Source organism: Lepidochelys kempii, chromosome 20 (assembly GCF_965140285.1).
Source record: "Lepidochelys kempii isolate rLepKem1 chromosome 20, rLepKem1.hap1, whole genome shotgun sequence".
Lineage (NCBI taxonomy): Eukaryota > Metazoa > Chordata > Testudines > Cheloniidae > Lepidochelys > Lepidochelys kempii.
The window spans coordinates 2316824-2341024 of NC_136399.1; the positions used below are offsets into that span (position 1 = coordinate 2316824).

Below are 24201 nucleotides of genomic sequence, written 5' to 3' on the forward strand. Positions count from 1 at the left end.
TGCTGGATTTCCAGGGCGGGCTGGCTGGTGTGGCGACTGGGGGGCAGAAAACAGCCAGGCCCCCATCATCTGTCACTCCTAGGAGGCCCACCGCCATGCTGCCCTGGCGCAGAGCTCGCAGGGTCCCCATGACGCTCAGCCCGCTGCCCGTGCCCTGGTGACGGGGTTTATTGTGCAGGGAGGGAGCAGGGGCTCCCTGGGGTACAATGCCCAGGCAAGGCCCCCATTCCCCGCAATGTCCTGTCCCGGAGCCGTTCTCGCCAGCTGCCTGCAGGTGGCGCCTCTGGCCCATTAAAAACCCCTCCCCCCCTTCTCCAATCCCTTGGCCCCGATCCCAGGGCGCCCGGGCCCATCCCGCGGGGGCGCCTAGGCCTCGCAGTGCATCCAGCGCTCGGCCGTGCTCAGCGGGTAGCCCTTCTCCACCCGCAGCTGCGTGTTGACCCGCCAGTACTGGCCCCCCTGGAAGAAATAGACCCGGCCGTTCTCCCAGGCCACGGCCGCGTCCAGGTGGGAGGGCACCCCGGTGAACAGCTTGGCGATCTTCTTGGGGTAGCCGCTGAAGTCGCTCCAGGCCAGTTCGTCCCACTGCCAGTAGCCGGTGCCCTGCGCAGGGAGGCAAAGCGGAGGGGTGCTGGCGGCTCGGCTCTCCAGGGCTAGGTCCCCCTCCCCCATGCCGGCTGGGGGCCCCCCTTTGCCCAGCGCCTGGCTTGGAGCCAACAATGTGCCAGACGGATTCTCCCAGAATGCATCTGGCAGGATGCTGGGGCGGGGCGGGGCGGGGCGGAGGGAGTTCCTCAGGACCAGCGTGGAAATGGCCACTGCAGGAGGTGAACTACACTTCCCAGGATGCTCTGGGCCCAGGCGCTATTATATAGCCCAGGAGGGGGGGCATGGTCCTGCACAAAGCGGGGCTGCGTTGCCATTGGCCGACTGGTTATGCCTGCCCTGTCGGAATCTTTGCCAGCCAACCCGCGTCCTCCTGTCCTGGGATCAACCCGCCCTCAGGACGGAGGCAGCTGGGCACCATGGGAACAAGGCGAAAGGCGGGGCCCGGAGCTCCCTGCCCCAAGGGGCTGGCAGGGCAAAGGGGCGGGGCTGGGAATTCCTGCCCCAGCCGGCTCCGCTTGCTGGGTCCTAAAGCCGGAGTGGGCCAAGGCTGCCTGGGCCGGGGGAGGGGCGGCCTGGCTCAGGGGCCAGAGGGGAGGCCGGGGCGGGAGGGGGCACCCGGGCTGGGGCCCTTGAGAGACCAGCAGCACCCGGGCCCCGGCGCCTACCTTGAAGAGGAAAATCTTCTTGTTCCCTGGCCAGTAGAAGGCAGCGTCGATCTTGGCCGGGACGCGGGTCAGGGCCTTGGGGTAGCCGGGGTCCAGCTGGAAGCCTCGGTACCGCCAGACCTTGTCACCTGCAGCAGAAGCGGGGGTGTCTCTGCGATGCAGAATGGTGCCCCCCACGGGGCAGGAGCCAGCCCCCCCAACCTACCCTTCCCCATCCCCCATCTCCCCTTTGACACCCCCTGGCAAGGCTCGTCCCACCTTTGAAGAAGTAGCTCCTGCCGGTGCGGGGGGAGTGCACGGCCGCATCCAGCCGCTCGGGGAGCCCCTTCCACAGGGCCGGGATCTCCTTCAGGGGGCCAGTCCCGAAATCCGTCACGGTCCAGACATAGCCCCCCTTGAAGGCGTAGGTCTGCTCATAAGGGCCTGGGAGGCAGAGGGGAGCAAAGGGTTAATGCCCTGGGGGCTGCCCCCAACCTCACAGATGTGGGGCGCTGGGGGGAGGGCTGTGCGGCCTGGAGCGATGACACATGCTTGTCTTTATACAGAGACGGGTCGCAATGCGAATTGGCCCCAAAATCTATTTCCTCGCTCGGCATCCCCTGAGCCGGTGCAGCCTGGGGCCCCTGCAACGACGGCACAGAAGTCGGGGCCCAGCCCCAGGCCCTGCTGCAAACGGGGGCTGGGCTGCACTGGTTCGCACACACGTTTTAGCTCCCGGGGCTGGGCTGGCAAACGCTCGTGCCGCTGGCGTGGGGTTTACACAGGCTCTGGGCTGAGCCCACGCTGAATGCGCGGAACCAGGGACACGGCCCAGGGTGGGCGACCGTTAGTTCCTCAGCAGTGAGCAAAGGGGGCACAGGCTCAGTTTTAGGTGGGTGCTGCCCGGCCCCCACCACTCGCCAAAGGGTCATAAACCCACTCGTCCTGCTCAGGGCCCCATCCCCCCGAACGCTCCATTTCAGCTCAGGCTGGCAGCAGCGGGTGGCCCGGTTCCCATGCCCGTTGGCTCAATTATTTTATATTCACGTCTAATTCAGTCCCTCCCTGGGCAGCCCTCCCCGAACACCCGGCATCTGTCTCCGTCCCCAGGTGCCAACCCTGGAGAATCCCGGGGGCTTCGGTTCCTTCTCTTTCATGGCCCGTTGGGAATCCCCCCACAAAAGAGCCCCTCCGGCTCACCGAACATCAGGGCGTCCAAGCCGTCAGTGCAGGGGTCGGGCACCTTGGCGGGCGGCAGGCTGGGGGAGGTGGGCGACAGGCTCGGCAGGGTCCCAGGCAGCGTCACTGCCGGAGTCTTTTTGCCTTGAAGTAACACCAGACAGTGATTATTCTGGCCCACTACGGACTGGGCGGGGGATGAAGGGGCTCCAGGAGGGCATGGGGGGAAGGGGAGCTGGACCCAGACCCAGGGGGAGACATGGGGCAGGAGGAGTGGGGTCCCCCCGTGGAACACCAGAGGTGGTCAGGATACCAGGCCCAGCAGGACTTGGGGGGGACAGAGCCAGTGGGATTGTGGTGTGGGAGGGAGAAGGACCCGGGCGGGGGAGATCCCGGCATCCCTCACCGTACAGGGCCCGGATGCCGTCGATGTCGTCGAAGTGCAGGCGGAAGTGGGGCCGGTAGCCACTGTAGACAGGGGCCATGAGGGCGGCGGGGTAGCGGGAGTGGCCCAGGCCCAGGGCGTGCCCGATCTCGTGGGCCGCAATGATGCGCAAGTTGACACCACGGTACGTCCCCTCCGTCCACAGCTCGTCCTCATCGAAGTGCACCGTGCCCTCCTCGGGGACGTCGGCGTGAGCCAGCACCTTCCCTGCGCCCAGAGACGCGACATGAGGGCGGCCCCCCCAGCCCGACGGAGCCCCCCGCCCCGCTCCCTGCCGCACACTGCGGGCAGCACGGCCTGCCGGGGGGAGCGCCCCTCCCGCTCAGGGCAGCACCTCGAGGGGAGGTCTCCCGTCCCCGACCCCTGCCCCGGGCGGCTCCGTGTACCAGGTCCGTCGAAGGGGCGGGAGCAGGTCCAGGAGTAGGCACCGTGGAAGGAGAGGCGGATGTCGGCCGTGCCGTGCCGCACCTCCCGGAAGGTCAGCGGGGCCACGTCGCTCCAGTACCGGAAGGCAGCCTGGATGGCCCGGCGGGTAGCGCTGGCCGCCATGTCCGGCGTGGAGCTGTAGATCCGGTAGGTCAGGTTCTTCCTGCGCCAGCGGCCTGGGGGGCAGAGGGAGGAGATCGGCTGTGCCAGCAGGGAAGGGGTGGGAGCCACCAGCCCCCTTCCGAGGCCGCAGGGGATGCTGGGGCCCAGCCTCTAGCGCTCAGTGCCCAGTGGCAGGAGAGCACCGGCCCCTCACTGCCCTGGCATTCGGGGTCGAAGGGACACCCTGATCCTGGCTCCATCCCCCTAACTTCCACCTCTGGGCCTAGCCCCATAACGCCGACTTGACCCCCGCCCATCCCTAGCGCCAGAACCTGGAGCCCCACCCAACATGACCCTAACGCCTTAAAGTAGCTCCGGCCAGACCCAGCTGGACCCCCAAGCCCCTCATTTGACTCCAGGTCTGCAGAACGGAGAAGTCCCCCCACCATGGGGCGCTGAGCGCCTTGTGCCCCCGACCCCACCAGGCGGCCCAGCACTCAGCTCCCCCCACCCCCACCGGGCGCATCGGGTCACGCGCAGTCTGTCCGCCCCTCACCCAGGAGCAGGTACTTGAGGATTTTCTGGTTGAAGGGGTCCTCGACCCCGCAGCGCGGCTGCCTCATCTGCGCCAGGGTGGCATCATCCAGGAGGCCGGTGGCGGGCAGCTCGGAGGCCAGCTGGAAAGACCTGGATGCGGGGGGCACAGACAGCAGGGTCAGCTGGGGCGGTGATGCTCGAGGGAAGAGGACTCCCACATGCAGCCTCGAGGAGATGGGTTCCCCCCTGGCGCAGGCTGGGGGGGGCACCAGGAACATCTGGGTACGGCCTAGCCAAGGCACCCGGTGGCATCCCCTCTCTGACATGGCACAGCACGCACAGGGGGCAGCATGCCACTGGTCACGCACACGCCACGCCCAGGCCCCGCTCTGCCCACGTGCCCCAGCCCGGCCCTGTCCCCTCCTAGGGCGCTTGGCGCCCGCGTTACCTCATGGCCTCGGTCAGCTCGGTGTTGGTGAACTCCTCCGTCAGCCTCTCCAGCGGCTTCTGCAAATACCCGAACTGCTGCAGGTAACGCTGGGGGGTGATGGGACATGGGTCAGCAGGACACTTCCTGCCCCCCCGTCGGTCACCAGGGACCTGGGCATCGCTACGCAGGTGGGAAACGGGGCCCTGACCAGAGGGGTGCGGTGCCGCCTCCAGGCTCTGGGCCTGGCAGGAGAGGAGCTGCGGGATCTCATGCTGGGGCACTTAGGGGCTAGCATTTCCCATCGTGCTTTGAGGAGCTCAAAATGCTGTCCCCTTAATTAAGGTTCACAGCCCCCCGGAGCGTGTGTGTGGGATCATTATCTTCATTATACAAATGGGGAAACTGAGGCAGGGGGGAAGAGACTTGCCTTGGGTGCCAGAGCCGGGGACAAAACCCCACAGTCCTGGCTCCCAGTCCCCTTGCTCTAACCACTAGACCTCACTCTGCTCCCAGAGCCAGGGATAGAACCCAGGCATCCTGGCCACCAGGCCTACGTGGCCCGCACAGCTGGGTGAACAAGCTGACAGGAAATTCCCACGGCCTGCTTGGCGCATCGGCGGGGGGCCTGGCCAGGCAGTGAGATTGGCCTTCTGTCCCAGTCGGGGACAGGGCCCCCTTCCCATGTCCAGCCTGGGTTCGCTGCCATGTCCCGTTAGCCCCAGGGGCACAGACCAGCCACGCTGCAAGGCCCCTGGCATGTGCAGGGACCCTGCACTGGTAGGTCGCCCCCGTCCCCAGCTCACCCCCCACCTCAGCACAGATTGGAAGAGGTCTCAGGGCTGGCGTGGGAACCCTGGCAGGGTTGGGCTGGGGAGCCCCGGGGGACCATCAGATCAGGGTCGGTGTGAGCAGCAGCTGGGGGAGCGTCCCAAGCCCCAGCTCTGGGATAACAGGGGGCTGCGGGGCAGGAGTAAGGGGCACCGACAGAGCTTGGCGGCATGCAGGGAGTCCTGGGCTGGGATGGCAAGGGGCTGCAGGTCGGGAGTGAGGGGCACCGGCAGAGCTGGGGGGATCTCAGGAATGGGATAGCAGGGGGCTGTGGGTGGGAATTGGGGGCACCAGCAGAGCTTCCCTTAGGCAGTTTCTCAGCACTTGCCTCTCACTTTGCTCAGCAAACCATTCCGCCCCATCCCCGGTCCCCCCAACGCTCCCTTTGGGGCAGGAGACCAGCCCCAGCCCCAGCTCCGACTCACCACGGCTTCCTGCTCCTCCGAGGGGTCGCTGGCAGCGGCGCTGGCGAAGAGGGCGAGGGCACAGACCTGGCAGAGCAGCTCCAGCCCAGTCATCCTCCCCTGAGCCTCCAGCCGCAGCGGCAAACGGCGGTTTCCAAGGGGGGGGCACTAGATACTCCTCAGAGCCCTTGGAAACCGTCTTTCTGGGCCTTGTCCCTCGTCCCCTCCTACCCGCCGGGGTTCCTGCAGCCCTTCTCTCCTCTCCAGCCCTCCCGTCCCTTTCCCAAGTTTATAAACCTTGAACAGCCCCGATGACTCATTCCAAACTAAACCATGTTGCAACCGCAGGCCAGAGCCCCTGGGATGGCGGGGGAGATGGACAGTTAACCCCTTCCCCAGCGGGCTGGCGGTTCCTGACTGCAGGATGGACGGAGGGCCCATTAGGCCAGGTGCTGCAGATACAGACCACGGGACGGTCTCTGCCCTGAGCAGTTTGGGCACCAGAGTAGGACACAGGACTCCTGGGTTCTAATCCTGGCTCTGCTGCGTGACCCTGGGACAACCATGCCCCCCCCCGGCCTCAGTTTCCCCTTGTGTACTCTCCCTGTAAGATGCTGCCCAGGCCCAGCCCAGGGTGACTCATGTGGGATGCTCTCAGGTGTCCCCCTGGCCTAACCCTGGGGGCAAAGTGGAGTTCAACAAGCCAGTAGAATTAACCCTCTGTCCCCGGACCAGACAGCCCCAGCCTCTCCCCCACCGGGATCTCTCCAGCCCACTGGCTCCCAGCTGGACACCCAACATTGGGGTCAGCTGCTGGGGGTCTGCAAGGTGCCCCTAGGAACTGGCTGGGACCCATCCCCCAGGACCCCAGTGGGTGTAAAGCTGGTGAAGTCAGTGGGGCGCCGACCAAGTCGCGCCAGCTGGGCTCTGGCCCCATTGATGCCCCGGGGCGCGGCAGCCCATTCTCCTCGCAGACTTACTCCCTGCCCAGCAAACCTGCCCCTCAGAACAGCTGCCAGGAGAACTGCAGCAAAGGACCAGGATGTGACAAAGTGGGACTGTTCTTAATGTTTCCTCTGAATAGTGTGGGGGTGCCTCAGTTTCCCCTAGGCAGTTCTTAAGTATCTAGGGGGTGGGATAAGGGTGTATAATCATTGCGGAGCCCTAGAGGGCAGGTGTGTGCAGGGGTCTGGACACAGAGAATGGCCGACACCCTGTTTCCTGGCAACTGAGGGCCTGGGCCCTTCCCCCCTGCAAGGTGAGAGCTAAAGGGTTGGAGAACAAAGGAATCCGGTGACCTCCTGGCCCGGGACAGGGACAAAGCGGGGGCAGGAGGGAGTTTCAGTTTTGGGGCTGGCTGGGACATGGAGTGAAGGGCAGACGTGGTTGTCTAGCTCACTGCCCCCCAAAATGGACCCAGCTGAGGGGTCCCGTTCTCTGCTCCTGCAAGCTCTGTGTTAGACCATGTTCCTGTCGTCTAATAAACCTTCTGTTTTACTGGCTGGCTGAGAGTCCCGTCTGACTGCGGAGTTGGGGGGCAGGACCCTCTGGCTGCCCCAGGAGCCCTGCCTGAGCGGACTCGCTGTGGGAAGCGCACGGAGGGGCAGAGGAGGCTGAATGCTCCGAGGTCAGACCCAGGAAGGTGGAGCCGGGTGAGCTGTGTGTCCTGCAGACAGGCTGCTCCCAGAGAGGAGACTTCCCCAGAGTCCTGCCTGGCTTCCTAGGGAGCAGTTCCAGAGCATCGCCCGGGGACGCCGTGACACAGGGCTCCCAGCAAGGCCCCGGGGCCCACCCCTCGGGACAAGCGTGGTCAGTCTCCCCTCTCTATCTCCGGCCCCTGTGTCATGGGGTCCCCGGGCGATGCTCTGGAACTGCTCCCTACGAAGCCAGGCAGGACTCTGGGGGACCCTCCTCTCTGGGAGCAGCCTGTCTGCAGGGCAAGAAGCTTCCACAGCTTCCACCTTCCTGGGTCTGACCTCGGAGCATTCAGCATCCTCGGCCCCTCCGTGCACTTCCCACAGCCAGTCCGCCCAGGCAGGGTCCTGGGGAAGCCAGAGGGTCCTGCCCCCCAACTCCGCAGTCAGACGGGACTCTCAGCCAGCCAGTAAAACAGAAGGTTTATTAGATGATAGGAACACGGGCTAACACAGAGCTTGTAGGTGCAGAGAACAGGACCCCCCAGTCAGGCCCATCTTGGGGGGGCAGGGCTTGCTTTCCCCAGCCAGCTCCAAACTGAACTCTCCAGCCCCTCCTCCGGCATTTGTCTCTTTCCCAGGCCAGGAGGCCACCTGATCTCTTTGTTCTCCAACCCCTTCAGTTGGCACCTTGCAGAGGAGGGCCCCAGGCCATCAGTGGCTAGGAGACAGGATGTTGGCCATTCTCTATGCAGACTCCATCACACTGGCCCTCTCGGGCTCTGCAACAATCGCACCCCCTTATCCCACCACCTAGGTACTTAAGAAATGCATAGGGGAAACTGAGGCACCCACACCGTATTCAGAGAGAACATTAAGAACAGTTGCACTTCATCACACCCTGTTCCCCCCAGGACCGGGCATCAGGGAATCAGCCGCAGCCATGGCAACGCAAGCCCCATATGCACACCTGGGAATGGGTAGCTCCTTACACAACCAGCTGCTGGGCAGCCTGAGGCTAAGAGCTGCCCCCCTTTCACAGCATGTTGAGGAGGGTACCAGGGCAGTTCAAGGGTCCCCCCTTCCCCTCCACTCACCTGCAGAAAGGGGGAAAATAATTGGGATGTGATGGGACAATTAACCTGGGAAACTCACTGCAACAGGATAGCACAGAGGCATCGGATTAAAGGGGGTTAGATATGTATAGGATTAAGGACAGGACCTAGCCATGATAAAAGTTACAAGGGCCCATGAGTCCACATAGCAATCAGTTCCTCCACCACTGAAATGCAGCCACCTCTGGGGTGGAACGTGGCAGCTGTTAACTCCTGCACAGCAGAGCTGCCAAAGCCCATAGACAGGCAGAACCCCACCCCGGCTGAAGCTGCAGAGGGATGTAGGGAGGCAGATGGGGAAGACGGCCAGGACACTGGCTCCCACACCCCAGCTCCCTCCTTCTGCCCCACATTTGCTATTTTGAACGACAGGTATTTTCCATGCTGCCAGCTCCTGCCAACTCCTCAGCTGAGAAAACCATCAGGGCGCGGCTCCAGGGCTCCCGCCATCACCAGCTGACAGGGAGATGCAGCCTGGCCAGGGGGATCAGAATCTGGCACCACACCAGCCCTGCGGGGCTAACAGGAATGAGGGATGGGGCGCAGCATTGGGATCAGGGAACAGGGGGAGAAAGAGGGCCGTACCAGAGGGAAACTGAGGCAGAGAGGGGCAGGACCTTTCACTGTGCCAGCTTGGGTAAGTTAGTGGTAGGAGCTTGAAGTGGGTCTCCAGAATACAGTATAAATGCCCCAATAGAACTCGTTCAGACCTCTCCCCCAACACATGCTGAGGACCCGGAGTCCTAACTCCGAATCTGCCCAGGCCCTGTCCCCCTCTAACCATTAGGCCTCCTCACTCCAGGAAACAGAACGCAGGAGCCCTGACTGAATCCCACTCCCTGCTCTGCTCTAACCCAGACGAGCCCCCTCCCTTCCCAGAGCTAGGGCCAGAACCCAGGAGTCCTGGCACCCAGCCCCCACTGCTCTAACCACTACTATCCCCAGCTCTGGGGTCAGAAGCCAGGAGTCTCAACTCCCCCCTAATCCCCCTGAGCAGCACTTCCTCCAGCCACCCCACCCCAGGCCATCTGCCAGCCCAGCCTAGCCCCCAGGAAAGAGTTTAACCTTCAAGCACAAAAGCCGAACAAACACCCGCGTGGCCATTCAGGTCCCTGGGGCTCGCCCCCGCCTTGGGCTGGTTCAATTGGCATGGGCGAGCAGCTGGGCAAGGGGCAGTCAGTGAGCCAGCACTGCCAGGAACTGCAGGCGGGCGATGACTGGTCTGGCAGAGCCAGGCACATCACTGAGCGGGAGAGCAGGCCAGGGGATGACACATGGCCTTTGTATCCCAGCCCCGGCTCCTGCTCCAGCCCGCTCAGCTGCTTTCCTCCCACTGTCCAGTGGTTAGAGCGCCAGGGTGGGAGTCCGGACCCCTGTGTTCTACTTGCTCTTCAGCAAGTCACTTTCCCAGCACTGTGCCTCAGTTTCCCCATTTCCACCTGGGTCTGTGCCTTTAGCTCTCCACGACAGGACCTGGTCTCTGTGTTCGCCCAGCGCCCGACCCACAGGGACCCCACTCTCAAAACAATGCTAACGGGTTCCCACAGTTGGAAGGGGCTGCAGGGAAACAGGGTTGGGGGGCCCATCAGGTCACCCCAAGCACCGATACCGGCTCAGCTCGAATAGACGCAGCGAGGGGTTTCATGCCCGGCGACAAGCTCAGCGGTGGAACGGAGCCGCATGCCCCGGCCGCTGCATAGCCCGGGGAAAGGCCAAGAACCGTCTGCTTCCCAGCCAGCCCAGGGTCACTCACAGCCCAGAGGTTCTGCGAGGAGTCCGATCTCACAGCCAGCAAGAGTCCCGCATAAGCTAGTGAGCCCCCCTCCGCCCCCTAGAGGTGGGGCAGGAGCTGGCACAGGGGCAGATATTTACACAGCTGTGGGCCCCAGGCCACTTCTGCCACCACCCCCGGCAGCCTCCCACAGGCCAAGCCTGGCAGGATCCTGCTCTCCCCTTGCTTTGGCCCCACGCAGCCACGTGGTCTAGGGGTTACCACAGGCAGAGTGAGAGCCAGGACACCTGGGTTCTGTTCCCAGACCTGCTGCTATCTCATTGCAGGAGTTTAGGCGAGTCACACCCCCGCCCCGCGCCTCAGTTTCCCAAAGAGGCAGCCAACCTGGTAACAAAGTGTCCTCTGCACACCCAGGAGACGCTCCTGCTGACCAGGCCCCGCAGAGCAGCCCCCCCGCCCACCCACACGGTGACACTGACCAGACCCAAGCCAGTCACGCTGGCATCTCTCTGGCTTAGTCATGCTCCGCTCGCTATGGCAGCGAGCGAGACAAGCTGTGTTCGGTGCAGCTTTCAGTCAGTCACCACATCTGTGACCTAAAGACCCGTCACTACCCAAAAACCCGCCAGCCTGGGTCATGCACAGGGGGCTGCTGTCCCAGCCCCACAGCTGCAGCTCGTTAAGGGCAAGGGAGGGATGACTCAGCCATCTGTCAGGGGAGGAGGGACATATCATTCCCATGAGACACGGGGGGGCTGCTGCCCCTGGCAACCCTCATCCCACACCAGAGACCACGGGGTCTGCACAGTTCCCACCCCCTTTGCCATCCATCGCTCTCCCAGTGCTGGCTGGGGAGCAAGGGGGCAGATGTCCCCACATCTACCCCCTGCAGGGTCTTCTGCTGGGAGATATGGGGCGAGATGGCCCCGACTCTGAGTCGCTCCAGCAGCTGTTGTGTTACGGCGCAGCTGGGGAAACTGAGGTACTGCCAAATCACCTGCCCAAGGTCTCCGGAGGCCGAGTCGGAACTAGACCCCTGCTCCCCCCCAGGCACCCCACGCCCACTGCGCCACCTCTCCTTGGCCGTGCTAACGCACTACCTCTGTGGGACCTACAGGCCAAGCTGATTCTGAGCCCTGATCTGTAGGCCACTTACAGCCCGTTAATGGGGCTGGAGCTTCCCGCCTGGGCCCTTTGAACACCCGGCTGCACCAACAACCCCGAGTGCGTCAGCGCATCACAGCCCCAGGGCAGGAGCAGACAGAGGGGAGATGCCGACCCGATGCCGAGGGGTCCGCTGAGCTGCTCTTGAAGCAAACTGGCCCTGCGGTGTGGGAGTGCACACGGGCGATCAGCCCCAGCTAGTTCGCAAGGCAGGCAGGGAAGGATGCTGGTGGCAGAACTGTCCTCTCACAACCAGTCTGCGCACTAAACTGAAGAGGGGTGGGCTGGTCAATAGCGGGTGGCCGCAGGCAGAGCTGTGGCTTGCAGAAGACTCGGCCCTGTATTATTTGCACCCCAGAGGTGATTGGTGGCCCAGCATGCTGCACAAATACAGAATAGCTGCCCCCGGGAGCTCCCACCAGCATCCCCACAAACCCAAGGCAGACAGGCACTGCCAGGCCCTGAGCATTGGAGGAGACAAACATGCCAGGGGGATCTAGGCACTGGGGTCATGTCCAGGCCAGTCACCATTGTCCATTAGCACCACCTATCAAGGTCTTCCAACCTTTCCCATTACAAGACCCTGTTTTCTTGGCTTAGAACTTGGCTAAGCTTTAAATTTCAGCTCGAGCTGAAATTTCCCACGCCCGGCATCTGCCTCCTGCTGAATTCTCTGGGGGAATTTCAGCCAAAACTCTCCAGCTGTTTCTGAGAGCAAGGCGAAGGGGAGCAGGAGCCATGGGCCGTGTTCTGGAGAGCCCAGGCAAAGGGGATCGAGGCCTTGCTCCCTCAGCTCCCGCCAAAGCCACCAACAATCCCAGAAGGGTTTTGTTTAAAGCCCTTCGCAACCCCCTCTCCAAAAAGAGACACAAATCAACGGGATCCAAAGCTTCATTCGGTGTCAGCAGCAGTAGGACACACCCGCCCACCCAAGCCCCTGACTCCCTCACCTTCCCAGCAGCGCTGCACTGCGGCTTGGCCTCCCACACCCCCCAAAATGCAACACCCACCCCCGCCTGCACTCTAAGGCCAAGCGTTCCTGGCTCCCGCTGACGTTGGGCTGGCAGAACCCGCTCACGGGCCCGCACTGCACGACCAGACGAGGTGGCTCAGATTTTGCTCTTGCGGGCCCCCTGCCCGCGCTGCAGGGGGACAGGCAGCATTAGGGCTGGCCACCACACTCGAGGGACTAGACAGGCCCTACAGAGCCCCTGGTGGCCAGTGCCAGGCAGAACAGGTCCCCGTTCTCAAGCCAGTTACTCTTACACCAATATACCCCCAACACACGAGGGGCTGTGCTCACCTTCCTAGGGGCGTGCTAAGGACCAGCCGGGGCAGTCAGCCCCCGCTCCCGACAGTTCTTCAGCCTCAGCCCCCGACTGTTCTTGCAGTTATAGGAGGCTCTAGCAGCGAGACTTGCACAGAAGAAACTTGGAAAATTGGATCTAGAAATTGGAGCAGCACCTTCCTGAATTTGCAGAGAGCCTAAAACAACCACTGTGGGTCACTCCAGTGGGTGCTGTCTCAGACGCTGATGAAGATACGTTAAGGGCCAGCAACTGTTTACTAGTTCTCTGCTCATCAGATCATGGAAGACACAGAGCAAGCATATATTCCAGAAAGCTACACAATCTACTCTGGGTAGCCACGCATTCTGGGTAGGCCTTTACCACACTGTGGGGCTGAAGTGGGAAGGATGGGCGTGTTCTCCTGAGGGAGGGGCGCGCGCCTCAGCTTTCCCTCCAGCACGCAGAGCACAGACTCTCCAGAGAAGCCAGCGAGACTCTGCAGGGGCCCGAAGGCAGCTTGGCTTGAAGGCAAAACAAAATCCCAGACGCCGAGGACACTGCTGCAATTTTATTATTGCGTCATTTTTAAAAATCAAAGGAGGAGTGAGTGGCTGGAACACAGAACACTGAGGACCTGGGAATCCTACAGGGCTGGGGAAACAGCCATGGGATGCCAACCCCGCCCACCCCATCCCAACAACATCCCCAGCCTTCCCTCCCCCCACCCCCCAAATAAAACAATGGAAAAGGAGAGAGGTACATGAAGAGTTGTCGAGTTTCTAACCTCGATAGCCGGGAAAATTGTTCTTAAAAACCGGGCAGCACCCAACCAAAAACCCAGCAGAGAGCAGCGGGGCAGCTGGGGCTCTGGTCAGCACAGCTGGCAGAACTCATTCACCCTGCGTGCACCGAGTCTGGGTCAGAGTCTCCCCCCCGTCCCGTCCCCCACCCCCTACAAACCCAGCTCCAGGTCCTCCAGCTCCTCCTCCAAGGCCTTCCGCCGCGCCAGCTTCTCCAGCTGCTCTGCCGTCGGCTGCTTTATTTCCCCGGAGTCCAGCCGCCGCTGCAGCTCCTCCACCTGCCGCAGCTTCTTCTGCAGGTTTTTCATCTTCTTTGTTTTCTCAGAGGCTGAGGAGTCCCCATCCCCCAGGGCCTTTCCGCCGCAGGCCTGCTGCCGCCGTGGGGCTGACTTACCATCCCCTGGGGGGGGCCTGTCCCTGCTGCTGCCCCCCGAGAGGGTGGCCTTCTCCAGCGACTGGATCAGTTCGTCCGTCTCCCTCTCCCCTTTCTCCTGCTGCTGCTTCCTCTTCTCCTTACGTTTCAAGTTCCTCTTGGCTGTCTTGGACAGTCCTGTCTCGCTGCTCTCCGCCTTGGCGGCCTGCTTGCCTGGCTGCACGTTGGCCTCGGGGCTCAGACCAGGGGGCAGGTCTGGTTTGCTTTTGAAAAACTTCACATACTTATTCTCATACCTGCACAGAACAAAATCCATCAGGACTTTCCTCTCCCACACACGAAGAACAGGAGCCAGCCAGCTGGTACATGTGGCGGCCATGAGCTCCAACGCTCTCTAATCCCACTGCAGCGGCGCTTTGGACACACCCAGAGCCGCAAGGCCATGCCCCTGCAGATCCAGCCCACCGCAAGACGTGCTGAGAACCCACTGGTCCAATCACCACCCAATGAGTCATGAGCGCTCAGCCCCACTCTTCAGGCCCCACAGAACAGCAGCATCACTGAGTGAGAACTCTAAAGGGCAAAGGAATCACAGCACTTGGCCGCCACCCTCAGGGCGGGAGGAGACGCCACACTTTGAACATTACAGGATTTGAGCACTGTTTGCGAGTACCTGAGCTCTATGCCTGAGACTAGCAATGCCAGCTGAGGTTATCCTCGCAGGCAGGACCCATCCAGAGCCCTGCTGAAGCCACCCACCAGAATGATTTATAAGGGGAGTTAATACATACCGCCAGGTTACATCTTATGGTATAAGAAGGGGTCAAAGTTGGTCAGGCACCTGAAAAAAGACTCAGATCTCACGATGTAACCCAACAGTACATACACATGGTTATAAATCATTACAGCCGAGGGGGCACTGGGCGGGGGGGGGATTTTCAAGGAGCTTGATTTGGAAACATGGGACAGCCTCTCTGTTTCACCGTTCCTGACAGATGTTGCCCAATGGGAGACAGGAGGTTTTGCTGCCCTGTGGCCCCTCTCAGATCAACTCGCGCTGGGCCAGCATGAGGATGTTTGGTGTGTAAGTACAGCACTAGCATGCTGAAAACACCTCACAAGATTCCCAAAGCAGAGACTCCCTCTGAGGCAGGGCAAGGCCTCGAGAGACGGGGGCAGGGAGGCCATCTTTAGTATTCCCCAAAGGGTTTGGAGATGGCAGGTTCAACTCCAACAAATGGCCACATTCCCAAAACTTTGTGGCCCAATCTGGAAGCCTAGAAAGTTGACAGCCAATTGGCCTTGGGTTATAGCGAGGAGTGGGAGCCACATCCCACGTTTGAGAGTCGATGAGCCCCCATGGGGGCCGACGTAGATCCACAGCGCCATGCTAAGCCCAACCCCCATTCGAGCTCACTAATTACCTGTCTGGGGACATGGGAATTCTCAAGCCAAGCCAGATGCCCTGGGAGCTCACTGAACATGCTCTGCCACGTGAGAAGAGCTGGGATCAGCACTCCAGGGGCTGACAGGAATGCCTGGCTTGCATTAGGGAACGAAGAGAATTCATAGATTTAAAGCCAGAGACACCCTTGGGATCACCTAGTCTGGCCTGTGGAGCACTGAGCTCTCCTCTCTTTTTAAAGAACGTGTTTCAAACTCTGCCACAAAGCCTCCCATGGATCCTTGGGGGAAAGCAACCCCAAGCAGCGAGCAGGCCCCAAACGTACAACTGCCTGGCTCGTCACGCTGCACCCAGCTAAGAGGTGGGCCGGGAGAGGACTGACAATGGTAAGATGTGCCGTTACCCTAAAGGGAAGCTAGCTGAAGGAAGGAGGGGTCTCAGGCCTACATGCAAAAACTGTAGCAGTTTAACCTATATCAGTGCAAACCCATGGGGACAGTTATTGCGGAGACAGTTATTGCGGAGAGACTGGCTTTCTTCAGGCTAGTTTATGGCCTTTAAGAACAGGGTTAAGCTAAACCAAAAGAAAACGCCCCGAATCCAAAGGAGTGCACACACAACAGTTCGCACCAGCTTAACATCACACCTTAAGTGAAACCAGTGCCACTTTCTTGGGTAGCCCAGCTGAGGAAGCAGGCTACCTGTCTGCCGAATGGGCTGAAGCTCCAGGCACACATTCGGTGCTGTAGAAGCAGACAATCTCACAGCATTAGGAGCTGTCGAGGTTTCCAGACGTGAGGAGTTGGACTGTGTAACAGCCCACACACTATGGGCCATACAAGAGATCCCAGAGGCCCTCCCCTGCTCTAGGGAGGGGTCAGCCATAAGGACTAGAATTCGACTTACACCGGCACTTCTTCTTGGGGCACGTATCCCTCCTTCACCTTCCTCTGCTTCCTCCAGGTCCCATCAGGGCGCTGTGTGGAGGCAATGTACTTCCCTGAAACGTTACAAGCATCTTTGTCTGTGATGGGATATTTTAAAGAGGGGGGAAGGGAAAAAGTGATTTCAATATTCACCTAAAGGCTGCTCAGTAAGACACGGCCAACCAAGAGCCCCCGTCCAATAAAAGAGGTCACCTGCCCCACCTTGTCTCTCTGGCAACGTTCAGACAGCTTACAGACAAACTGAAGACCAGCTCCTCCCCGCCACGCGCCCCTGGTCAGCGCTGGACCCTCGGATGGGGAAACCGAGGCACAGGGCAGGGGAGGGAATTAGGTCACCCAAGGAGTCAGGCCTCCGAGGATTAGTCTAAGGCTGCGCCAGGGCGGCCGGCTCATTGGGGCCATCCTGGAGCCGCCTCCTACCGCAGAGGAACCCCCGTTCCTTCGCTACCCCAGGGCCTGCCCCGCGGCCCCTCCACCAGCGCAGCCCCCCAGGCCACGGACCGGGATGGGGCTCCTCGGGGCGGGGGGGCCACAGGGAGGAAACAGCCCAGCGCGGTCCTGAGTGAGGCTGAAGGGGGGGCCCCGACACGTGACTGGTTAAGGGGGGCAGGGGACAAAGTGGGGGGCTGCACGACACCAAAGCACGGGGGGGCAAGGGGCAGGATGGGGGGGGATGCGGCCCAGGCGAGGGGGAAGGGAGCTGGGGCAGGATGGGGGGGGATGCGGGCGGGGGGGGGAGGGGGAGCTGGGGGCAGGTTGCGGGCGGGGGGGGGAGGGGGAGCTGGGGGCAGGAGGGGGGGGATGCGGGCGGGGGGAGGGGGAGCTGGGGGCAGGAGGGGGGGGATGCGGGCGGGGGGGAGGGGAGCTGGGGGCAGGAGGGGGGGGATGCGGGCGGGGGGGAGGGGGAGCTGGGGGCAGGAGGGGGGGATGCGGGCGGGGGGAGGGGGAGCTGGGGGCAGGAGGGGGGGGATGCGGGCGGGGGGGAGGGGGAGCTGGGGGCAGGAGGGGGGGGGATGCGGGCGGGGGGGGAGGGGGAGCTGGGGCAGGAGGGGGGGATGCGGGCGGGGGGGGAGGGGGAGCTGGGGGCAGGAGCGGGGGGATGCGGGCGGGGGGGGAGGGGGAGCTGGGGGCAGGAGGGGGGGAGGGGGAGCTGGGGGCAGGAGGGGGGGATGCGGGCGGGGGGGAGGGGGAGCTGGGGGCAGGAGGGGGGGATGCGGGCGGGGGGGGAGGGGGAGCTGGGGCAGGAGGGGGGGGATGCGGGCGGGGGGGGAGGGGGAGCTGGGGCAGGAGGGGGGGGATGCGGGCGGGGGGGGAGGGGGAGCTGGGGGCAGGAGGGGGGGATGCGGGCGGGGGGAGGGGGAGCTGGGGGCAGGAGGGGGGGGATGCGGGCGGGGGGGGAGGGGGAGCTGGGGGCAGGAGGGGGGGGATGCGGGCGGGGGGGGAGGGGGAGCTGGGGGCAGGAGGGGGGGGATGCGGGCGGGGGGGGAGGGGGAGCTGGGGGCAGGAGGGGGGGGATGCGGGCGGGGGGGAGCTGGGGGCAGGAGGGGGGGGAGGGGGAGCTGGGGGCAGGAGGGGGGGATGCGGGCGGGGGGGGAGGGGGAGCTGGGGCAGGAGGGGGGGGATGCGGGCGGGGGGGGAGGGGAGCTGGGGGCAGGAGGGGGGGATGGGGGCGGGGGGGGAGGGGGAGCTGGGGGCAGGAGGGGGGGATGCGGGCGGGGGGGGAGGGGGAGCTGGGGGCAGGAGGGGGGGGATGCGGGCGGGGGGGGAGGGGGAGCTGGGGGCAGGAGGGGGGGGATGCGGGCGGGGGGGGAGGGGGAGCTGGGGGCAGGAGGGGGGGGGATGCGGGCGGGGGGGAGGGGGAGCTGGGGGCAGGAGGGGGGGATGCGGGCGGGGGGGAGGGGGAGCTGGGGGCAGGAGGGGGGGGATGCGGGCGGGGGGGGAGGGGGAGCTGGGGGCAGGAGGGGGGGGATGCGGGCGGGGGGGGAGGGGGAGCTGGGGGCAGGAGGGGGGGATGCGGGCGGGGGGGGGAGGGGGAGCTGGGGGCAGGCGGGGGGGGGAGGGGGAGCTGGGGGCAGGAGGGGGGGATGCGGGCGGGGGGGGAGGGGGAGCTGGGGGCAGGAGGGGGGGGATGCGGGCGGGGGGGGAGGGGAGCTGGGGGCGGGGGGGGATGCGGGCGGGGGGGAGCTGGGGGCAGGAGGGGGGGATGCGGGCGGGGGGGGAGGGGGAGCTGGGGGCAGGAGGGGGGGATGCGGGCGGGGGGGGAGGGGGAGCTGGGGGCAGGAGGGGGGGATGCGGGCGGGGGGGGAGGGGGAGCTGGGGGCAGGAGGGGGGGATGCGGGCGGGGGGGGGAGCTGGGGGCAGGAGGGGGGTGCGGGCGGGGGGGAGGGGGAGCTGGGGCAGGAGGGGGGGGAGGGGGAGCTGGGGGCAGGAGGGGGGATGCGGGCGGGGGGGGAGGGGGAGCTGGGGGCAGGAGGGGGGGGATGCGGGCGGGGGGGGAGGGGGAGCTGGGGGCAGGAGGGGGGGATGCGGGCGGGGGGGGAGGGGGAGCTGGGGGCAGGAGGGGGGGTGCGGGCGGGGGGGGAGGGGAGCTGGGGGCAGGAGGGGGGGTGCGGGCGGGGGGGGAGGGGGAGCTGGGGGCAGGAGGGGGGGGAGGGGGAGCTGGGGGCAGGAGGGGGGGATGCGGGCGGGGGGGGAGGGGGAGCTGGGGGCAGGAGGGGGGGATGCGGGCGGGGGGGGGAGGGGGAGCTGGGGGCAGGCGGGGGGGATGCGGGCGGGGGGGGGAGGGGGAGCTGGGGGCAGGAGGGGGGGGATGCGGGCGGGGGGGGGAGGGGGAGCTGGGGGCAGGAGGGGGGATGCGGGCGGGGGGGGAGGGGGAGCTGGGGGCAGGAGGGGGATGCGGGCGGGGGGGGAGGGGGAGCTGGGGGCAGGAGGGGGGGAGGGGGAGCTGGGGGCAGGAGGGGGATGCGGGCGGGGGGGGAGGGGGAGCTGGGGGCAGGAGGGGGGGATGCGGGCGGGCGGGGGGGGAGCTGGGGCAGGAGGGGGGGATGCGGGCGGGGGGGGAGGGGGAGCTGGGGGCAGGAGGGGGGGAATGCGGGCGGAGGGGGGAGGGGGAGCTGGGGGCAGGAGGGGGGGGATGCGGGCGGGGGGGGGAGCTGGGGGCAGGAGGGGGGGATGCGGGCGGGGGGGGGAGGGGGAGCTGGGGGCAGGAGGGGGGGTGAGGCCGGAGCTGGGGGGAGGGGCCCGGGCGGGGGGAGGGGCCGGAGCTGGGGGGGCTCCCACCTCCCGGAAGCGGTTTCCGCACTCACCGGTCTCGTCAGTCACATAGGGAGTCGCCATCTTGGAAACGCGACCCACTTCCGGCCACTCTGCCCCGCCCCCCGGAAGGGGCGTGGCGGGCGGGGGCAGCCGGGCCGGGGGCCATCTTGTTTTTAAAGAGACACCGACCGCCAGAGGGCTCGAAGGGGTGGGGAGACATTTCCCAGAATCCTTTGGGGCTCAGGCTAAGCCACCCCCCCACACACACACACAGAGAGTCACGTGGGACACAGGCCTCCACAGGGACATCTTGTGGGGGGGGAGGGGTTCCGGGTTCAAACCCTGCCCCAGGGGGATGGGCAGAAATGGGGCAGCTCATGGGGGAGTCAGGGGTTCGAATCCTGCCCGAGGCTGGGGGAGACGGTGCTGCCCGGGCATCTCGGGGGGGGTGGGGGAGTAACTAGCCCCAGGCTGGGAGAGGAGGGGGAGGGAACGGGGCATCTCCCCAGGGTGGGGTGCAGGGTCGGAGGTTGAAACCCAGCCCCACATTGGCCTGGGCAATGGGGTTGCAGCTGGGCTGGGGTCAGCACCTGCGGCCCTCTGCGCCTCATGACAGCCACATCCCCCCCACCGCCAGGAGCCGCAAACAGCCCCCGGCCCCCCCATCCATCACACTCACACGCAGTAGCAGCAAGGAGCTGGGGGGCAATTCTCCCTCTGCACAGGGCCCAGCCTGGGGTGGGGCGTTTTTAAAAGGATGCCGAGGAAGCGGAGATGGCGCCGCCCAACCGCCACGAGGGCTGGCGAAAAGGCTCCCGAGGAGATACCCGGAGCTCAGCCTGCTTAGCGCCTCCAAGAGACCGGGAAGGTGATTTTGGGTCACCAGCCAAGCCAGGCACAAGAACCTGCCTGGAAGCCAAAGCCAGGCTGATTCCAACGGGACATAACCCCCTCCCTGCTAACGTTCTGGGGCTAAACCCCTGGACTCAGCTCCCCACAGTGGTGGGTGATCATCCATCGCTTGGGGTCTCCTGGCTGCCTTAGCCACACACTAGCTCTCCGGCTCCACACAGGGGGCACTGGGCGAAAGCCTCTGTTCTGTGCTAGGCAGCAGGTCAGAGCAGGTGATCGAATGGGCCCCTCTGGCCTCCAGGCTCTAGAATGGATTGTTGGACACTTGGGGTTGGAAACCCCGTGTCCATACACCTCCCCACCGCGAAAAGCCAGCCCCCACCTCAAGGCGCTGTCAACCCAAGATCTGACAAGTGGCAGCGGGGCGGGGGCAGGCCAAGGGAACAGCACGCTAGGGAAGCTGTTACAGTGGCTGATCACAGCACAGCAGCTGCCTGATCACTTTTGGCAGTGGCAGACGGTATTTCCACCCTTGCTGAGCTGGCTGTCATAGGCACGTATTCAGCCCCCAACAGTTAGTATCGGAGCCTCTCACGTTCTTACCCCACACACCCAGTGAGGCTGGGAAATGCAACGATCCCGTTCTACAGGAGGAGAACTGGCACAGAGAGGCTCTGGTCATACTCCCAGGGCAAAGAAAGGACATAACCTGGGTTTCCCCCATCCTAGACAGCACCATAACCATTGGGCCATCCTGCCTCCCCAGGGAAGCGAGCAGACGGGCCGAGCAGACCTCTTGCGGCATATTCCACCTTCTGATTAACACTGGGGTTGACGTTTGCAACCCAAGAGATTTGTGTTTTGTTTTGTTTCTTTAGTTAGTGACAGAGAAGAGCCGCTCGCCCTGCCCAGCTATATAGCATTTCCTCCCTGCCACCCTTAACAAGGCGTTAGGACAGCTGGAGAGCCAGGCCAGATGGCAGGGAAAAGACAATTTCCCCTGGAGATGCAATAAAGCCTCTGATTTGATTCACAACCTCCAGGTCAGTAGATAATTATTTCCATATCAGCAAAGAATCTGGTTTGAAAAGATTGGCTGGAGTTCATTAACTAGTTACAGTGATCAATCCAATTAGTAGAGCATGGGGTAATTTAGTTACACAGGGATTAGATCCATTCCTCAGGCAGGGAACACCCATAATTTATTTAGGCAAAACCCAGGCACTCCCTATGCATTTAAAGCCATAAAGTGCACCTTGCTTTTGGAACAGAATGACAACAGCTTAAAAATAGACTCTGTAAACAGCAATGCCATGAGGCCAGCCTTCCCACAGGCATGGGGCCAGCCTGCAGACACCCTATGGAGCCCCCCTCTGCACCCCAGCAGCTGCCAACTAAACAGAGAAGCACCTCTCAAGGAAATAGGATTCTCACGCTATAGGGATCTCACTACCCTCACCTGTTGCACTAGGGTCTCCAGCAGCAGCCATATTGGGGAGAAAGACAAGCGGCTGATTGGACTTTATAGAGGCCTTGTGGGTGGGGCTGTGGGCTAGGCTCCACCCTTCCACTTTTTCTTTGTATGCTGCGAAATTTAGTAAGACTCTAATGGGGCAGGGGGGCCTTAACACCGCTACTACTACCTGGGGGGGGACTTAACACCGTTTTCCCTGAGGACTGGGCTGTATGGAAGTTTCTCAAGGGGAGCAAAAGGGAGGCAATCCAGCCCCAGGGGAATTTCTGGCAGCAGGGGCAAGGGAGGGTGAGCATGTGTTAGCCAGAGAACCACAAGGCACCTGCGATCCAAGGAGCTGGCCCATCCGTGAATGGCTGCTCCCTGGGGCCCTGGTCAAGATGTGCGCTTTGGCACCCTCATTTTACTGCTGGAGAAACTGAGGCCGAGGGAGTGGAGGTTTGTCCCCCAGGGGACAGAAGCCAGGCGCCCCAGGCCCTGCTCTCGCTGCGTGACGTTTCTGCCTTTCTGCTGTTCCTACATGGGGGCAGCACAGTGCCAGGACTTTACAAGTCTCTGTATTCAAACGCTATGGAGACAGACAGCAGCTGCTGGGCGCTTTATGCAGCAGCTGATAAAGGGTGAGGGATAAAAGGCCTGTTGGGTGAGGGATAACGGGCCTGGGTACGTCCCTCCCTTCCCCTCAACTGCCAGCGCACAGCTGTGCCGGTGCCCCTCACTCCTGAGCCCTCCCAGCTCCCAGGCTGAACTCCCTCGGTATCCCCGCCAGGTGGGCAACGCCAGCAGCGTCCCAGCCAAGCAGCCCTCCCGCCGTGGGGCTCGTGGCATGGGGGCGCTGCTGCCAGCCTCGGCACTCAATCAGCGTGCTCCAGTCATCGGGGCACGCCCTGAGGAGCCTCTGTGGGTGATCCCTATCGGCAGAGATTTGAGGTTTATCAGTCAAGTGGCCAGCAGGTAGGGAAGCCGTGCTGGCAGGGCTGAGCTCTGATGTCAGTGAGAGATACACACATGCCTGTTCAGGAAGCGGAGCTGCTGATCTGTGTCTGCTTCACGCCTCCTCGAGCGGCTGCCTGCACAGACCCAGCTTGAGCTCAGGAGAAACCAAGGTCCCAGAGAAGGTCCCTCCGCCAGCCTTATGCTGCTCCCGCCTCACCGTCCTGCGGCAAGTGCCCAGCAGACGTTGTGCTGAGCGCTGGGGAGACAGGGCAAGACAGCACGGCTTTGGCCTGATCATTTCCACCTGGGCGAGGGGCCCAATGCTTTGGCTCTAGTGGGCCCAGGAAAGGGGGTGGGGACAGGCTGGATGCCCCCCCTCATCAGTCCCAAACCATGGCTTGGACACAGCTGCACTTGGCCCCCGCAGAGCCAGACCGGGCTCCGACTCCCTCGTCGCTAACACCAGTGCAAACCAGTGTGAAACCCACTGGTAAACTTTGCACGGGGGCAAGGCGTTTGCACGCTCGCTTGGCTCTAGTGTAAACAACGGCACGAGGGCTCAAACACATGGTCCGTCCGGGCACTTGCAGGGTGGGCTGGGCTTGAGCCAGTAGAAAAGCAGCGTGACACAGGGGATCAAGCCTGATTCCCACTTACACTCAGGCTCTGGCAGCAGGCTGGGGCCTGAGAGGGGCAGCGTGGGGGAGTGGCCAGAGCATGCTGCACTGTGGCTGTTCCCTGCTCCCCAAGGGCCAGAGGGAGCCAAGGGAGTTTGAGTGTAAATTAGACCAGCCTCAGGGCGTCTCTGTGTCTGTCTGGTCTGTCTGTCTGTCCAGATAGTTCTGGAGCGCTGCTCCCCAGGGTCATGCGTTCTAACACACACACACACCTCCCTGCCTCTCACTCCATTCCTCCAGTCTGCCACTTTCCCCCTTCCCCAGCTCACAGGTGCAGGGAGACAGACCGTGATGAAGCTAACATCCAGGCCATGTGCATTTCGTAGAGCAGATGCTGCCTGTGAATTCCCACATGCCGTCAGGCTGCATCAGTTAGCTCCGAGCCTGGCGCTTTCGGGGCTACGCGGAGATGTCGGTGGGCTGCCCAGAACAACGATTCTGCTCCTTCTTTTTTGTGTGTTTTTCAATCATTAGCAAAGCGAGACAAAAACCTCGCAACTCTCTGCTCCAGCGCTCTGGGCCAGGCAGAAATCCACAGTGGGACTACTGCATCGTTGCTTCTGTTCTAGTCTTGCTCAGTAATTTCAGTGGTTAGAAGGGAGGGCTGTGAGTCAGGACTCCTGGGTTCTCATCCTAGCTTAGGAGAGAGTGTTGTCTCATGGCCAGTGCAGCGAACTGGGAGTCAGGACTCCTGGGTTCTGTCCCCAGCTCTGGGAGGGAGCATGGGCTCATGGCTAGAACACAGTGAGGCGGAAAGTCAGGGCTCCTGGGTTCTAGCCCTGCTTGAAGGAAGTAGAGCTTATCTGTGGTGACGTGGGCGCCGGGGCCCCGCTCTGCAGAGTGCGGCTCAGTTGTTTTCAAGCAGCCTCGCTCCTCCTTTCCTTTCCCTTTGTTCTCTGGCAGTTTCTCGCTCTTGCTCAGACGTGGGCAGCGGCACTGGGGCT

General features: G+C 63.5%; 2 protein-coding genes across 9 annotated transcripts; both read right to left on the minus strand.

Moving 5' to 3' along the window:
* Positions 1-153: 153 nt before the first annotated feature.
* MMP19 (matrix metallopeptidase 19) lies at positions 154-12608 on the minus strand. Of its 4 annotated transcripts, none has more exons than XM_073319431.2 (9): positions 12553-12608; positions 4391-4479; positions 3962-4092; positions 3264-3479; positions 2839-3084; positions 2454-2576; positions 1533-1697; positions 1275-1402; positions 154-603 (listed from the first exon to the last, which is right to left on the minus strand). In XM_073319431.2, the coding sequence occupies exons 2-9, from the start codon at positions 4393-4395 to the stop codon at positions 367-369; spliced, it is 1251 nt and encodes a 416-aa protein (XP_073175532.1). In that variant the 5' UTR covers positions 4396-4479; positions 12553-12608; the 3' UTR covers positions 154-366. The 4 variants fall into 4 exon arrangements, with proteins under 4 accessions (XP_073175532.1, XP_073175531.1, XP_073175529.1 ...); XM_073319430.1 differs by lacking the exon at positions 12553-12608 and adding an exon at positions 5626-5857 and having other exon boundaries at positions 3306-3479; XM_073319428.1 differs by lacking the exon at positions 12553-12608 and adding an exon at positions 5626-5857.
* A 485-nt stretch (positions 12609-13093) lies between these two features.
* PYM1 (PYM1 exon junction complex associated factor) lies at positions 13094-21676 on the minus strand. Of its 5 annotated transcripts, XR_012155728.2 has the most exons (4): positions 16265-16661; positions 16023-16140; positions 14503-14552; positions 13918-14007 (listed from the first exon to the last, which is right to left on the minus strand). XR_012155728.2 is itself a non-coding variant. In XM_073318715.2 (3 exons), the coding sequence occupies exons 1-3, from the start codon at positions 21658-21660 to the stop codon at positions 13491-13493; spliced, it is 666 nt and encodes a 221-aa protein (XP_073174816.1). In that variant the 5' UTR covers positions 21661-21676; the 3' UTR covers positions 13094-13490. The 5 variants fall into 5 exon arrangements, 4 of the variants coding, with proteins under 4 accessions (XP_073174816.1, XP_073174818.1, XP_073174817.1 ...); XM_073318715.2 differs by lacking the exons at positions 14503-14552; positions 16265-16661 and adding an exon at positions 21630-21676 and having other exon boundaries at positions 13094-14007; XM_073318717.2 differs by lacking the exons at positions 14503-14552; positions 16265-16661 and adding an exon at positions 21630-21672 and having other exon boundaries at positions 13094-14007; positions 16023-16116.
* Between the last annotated feature and the right edge of the window lie 2525 nt (positions 21677-24201).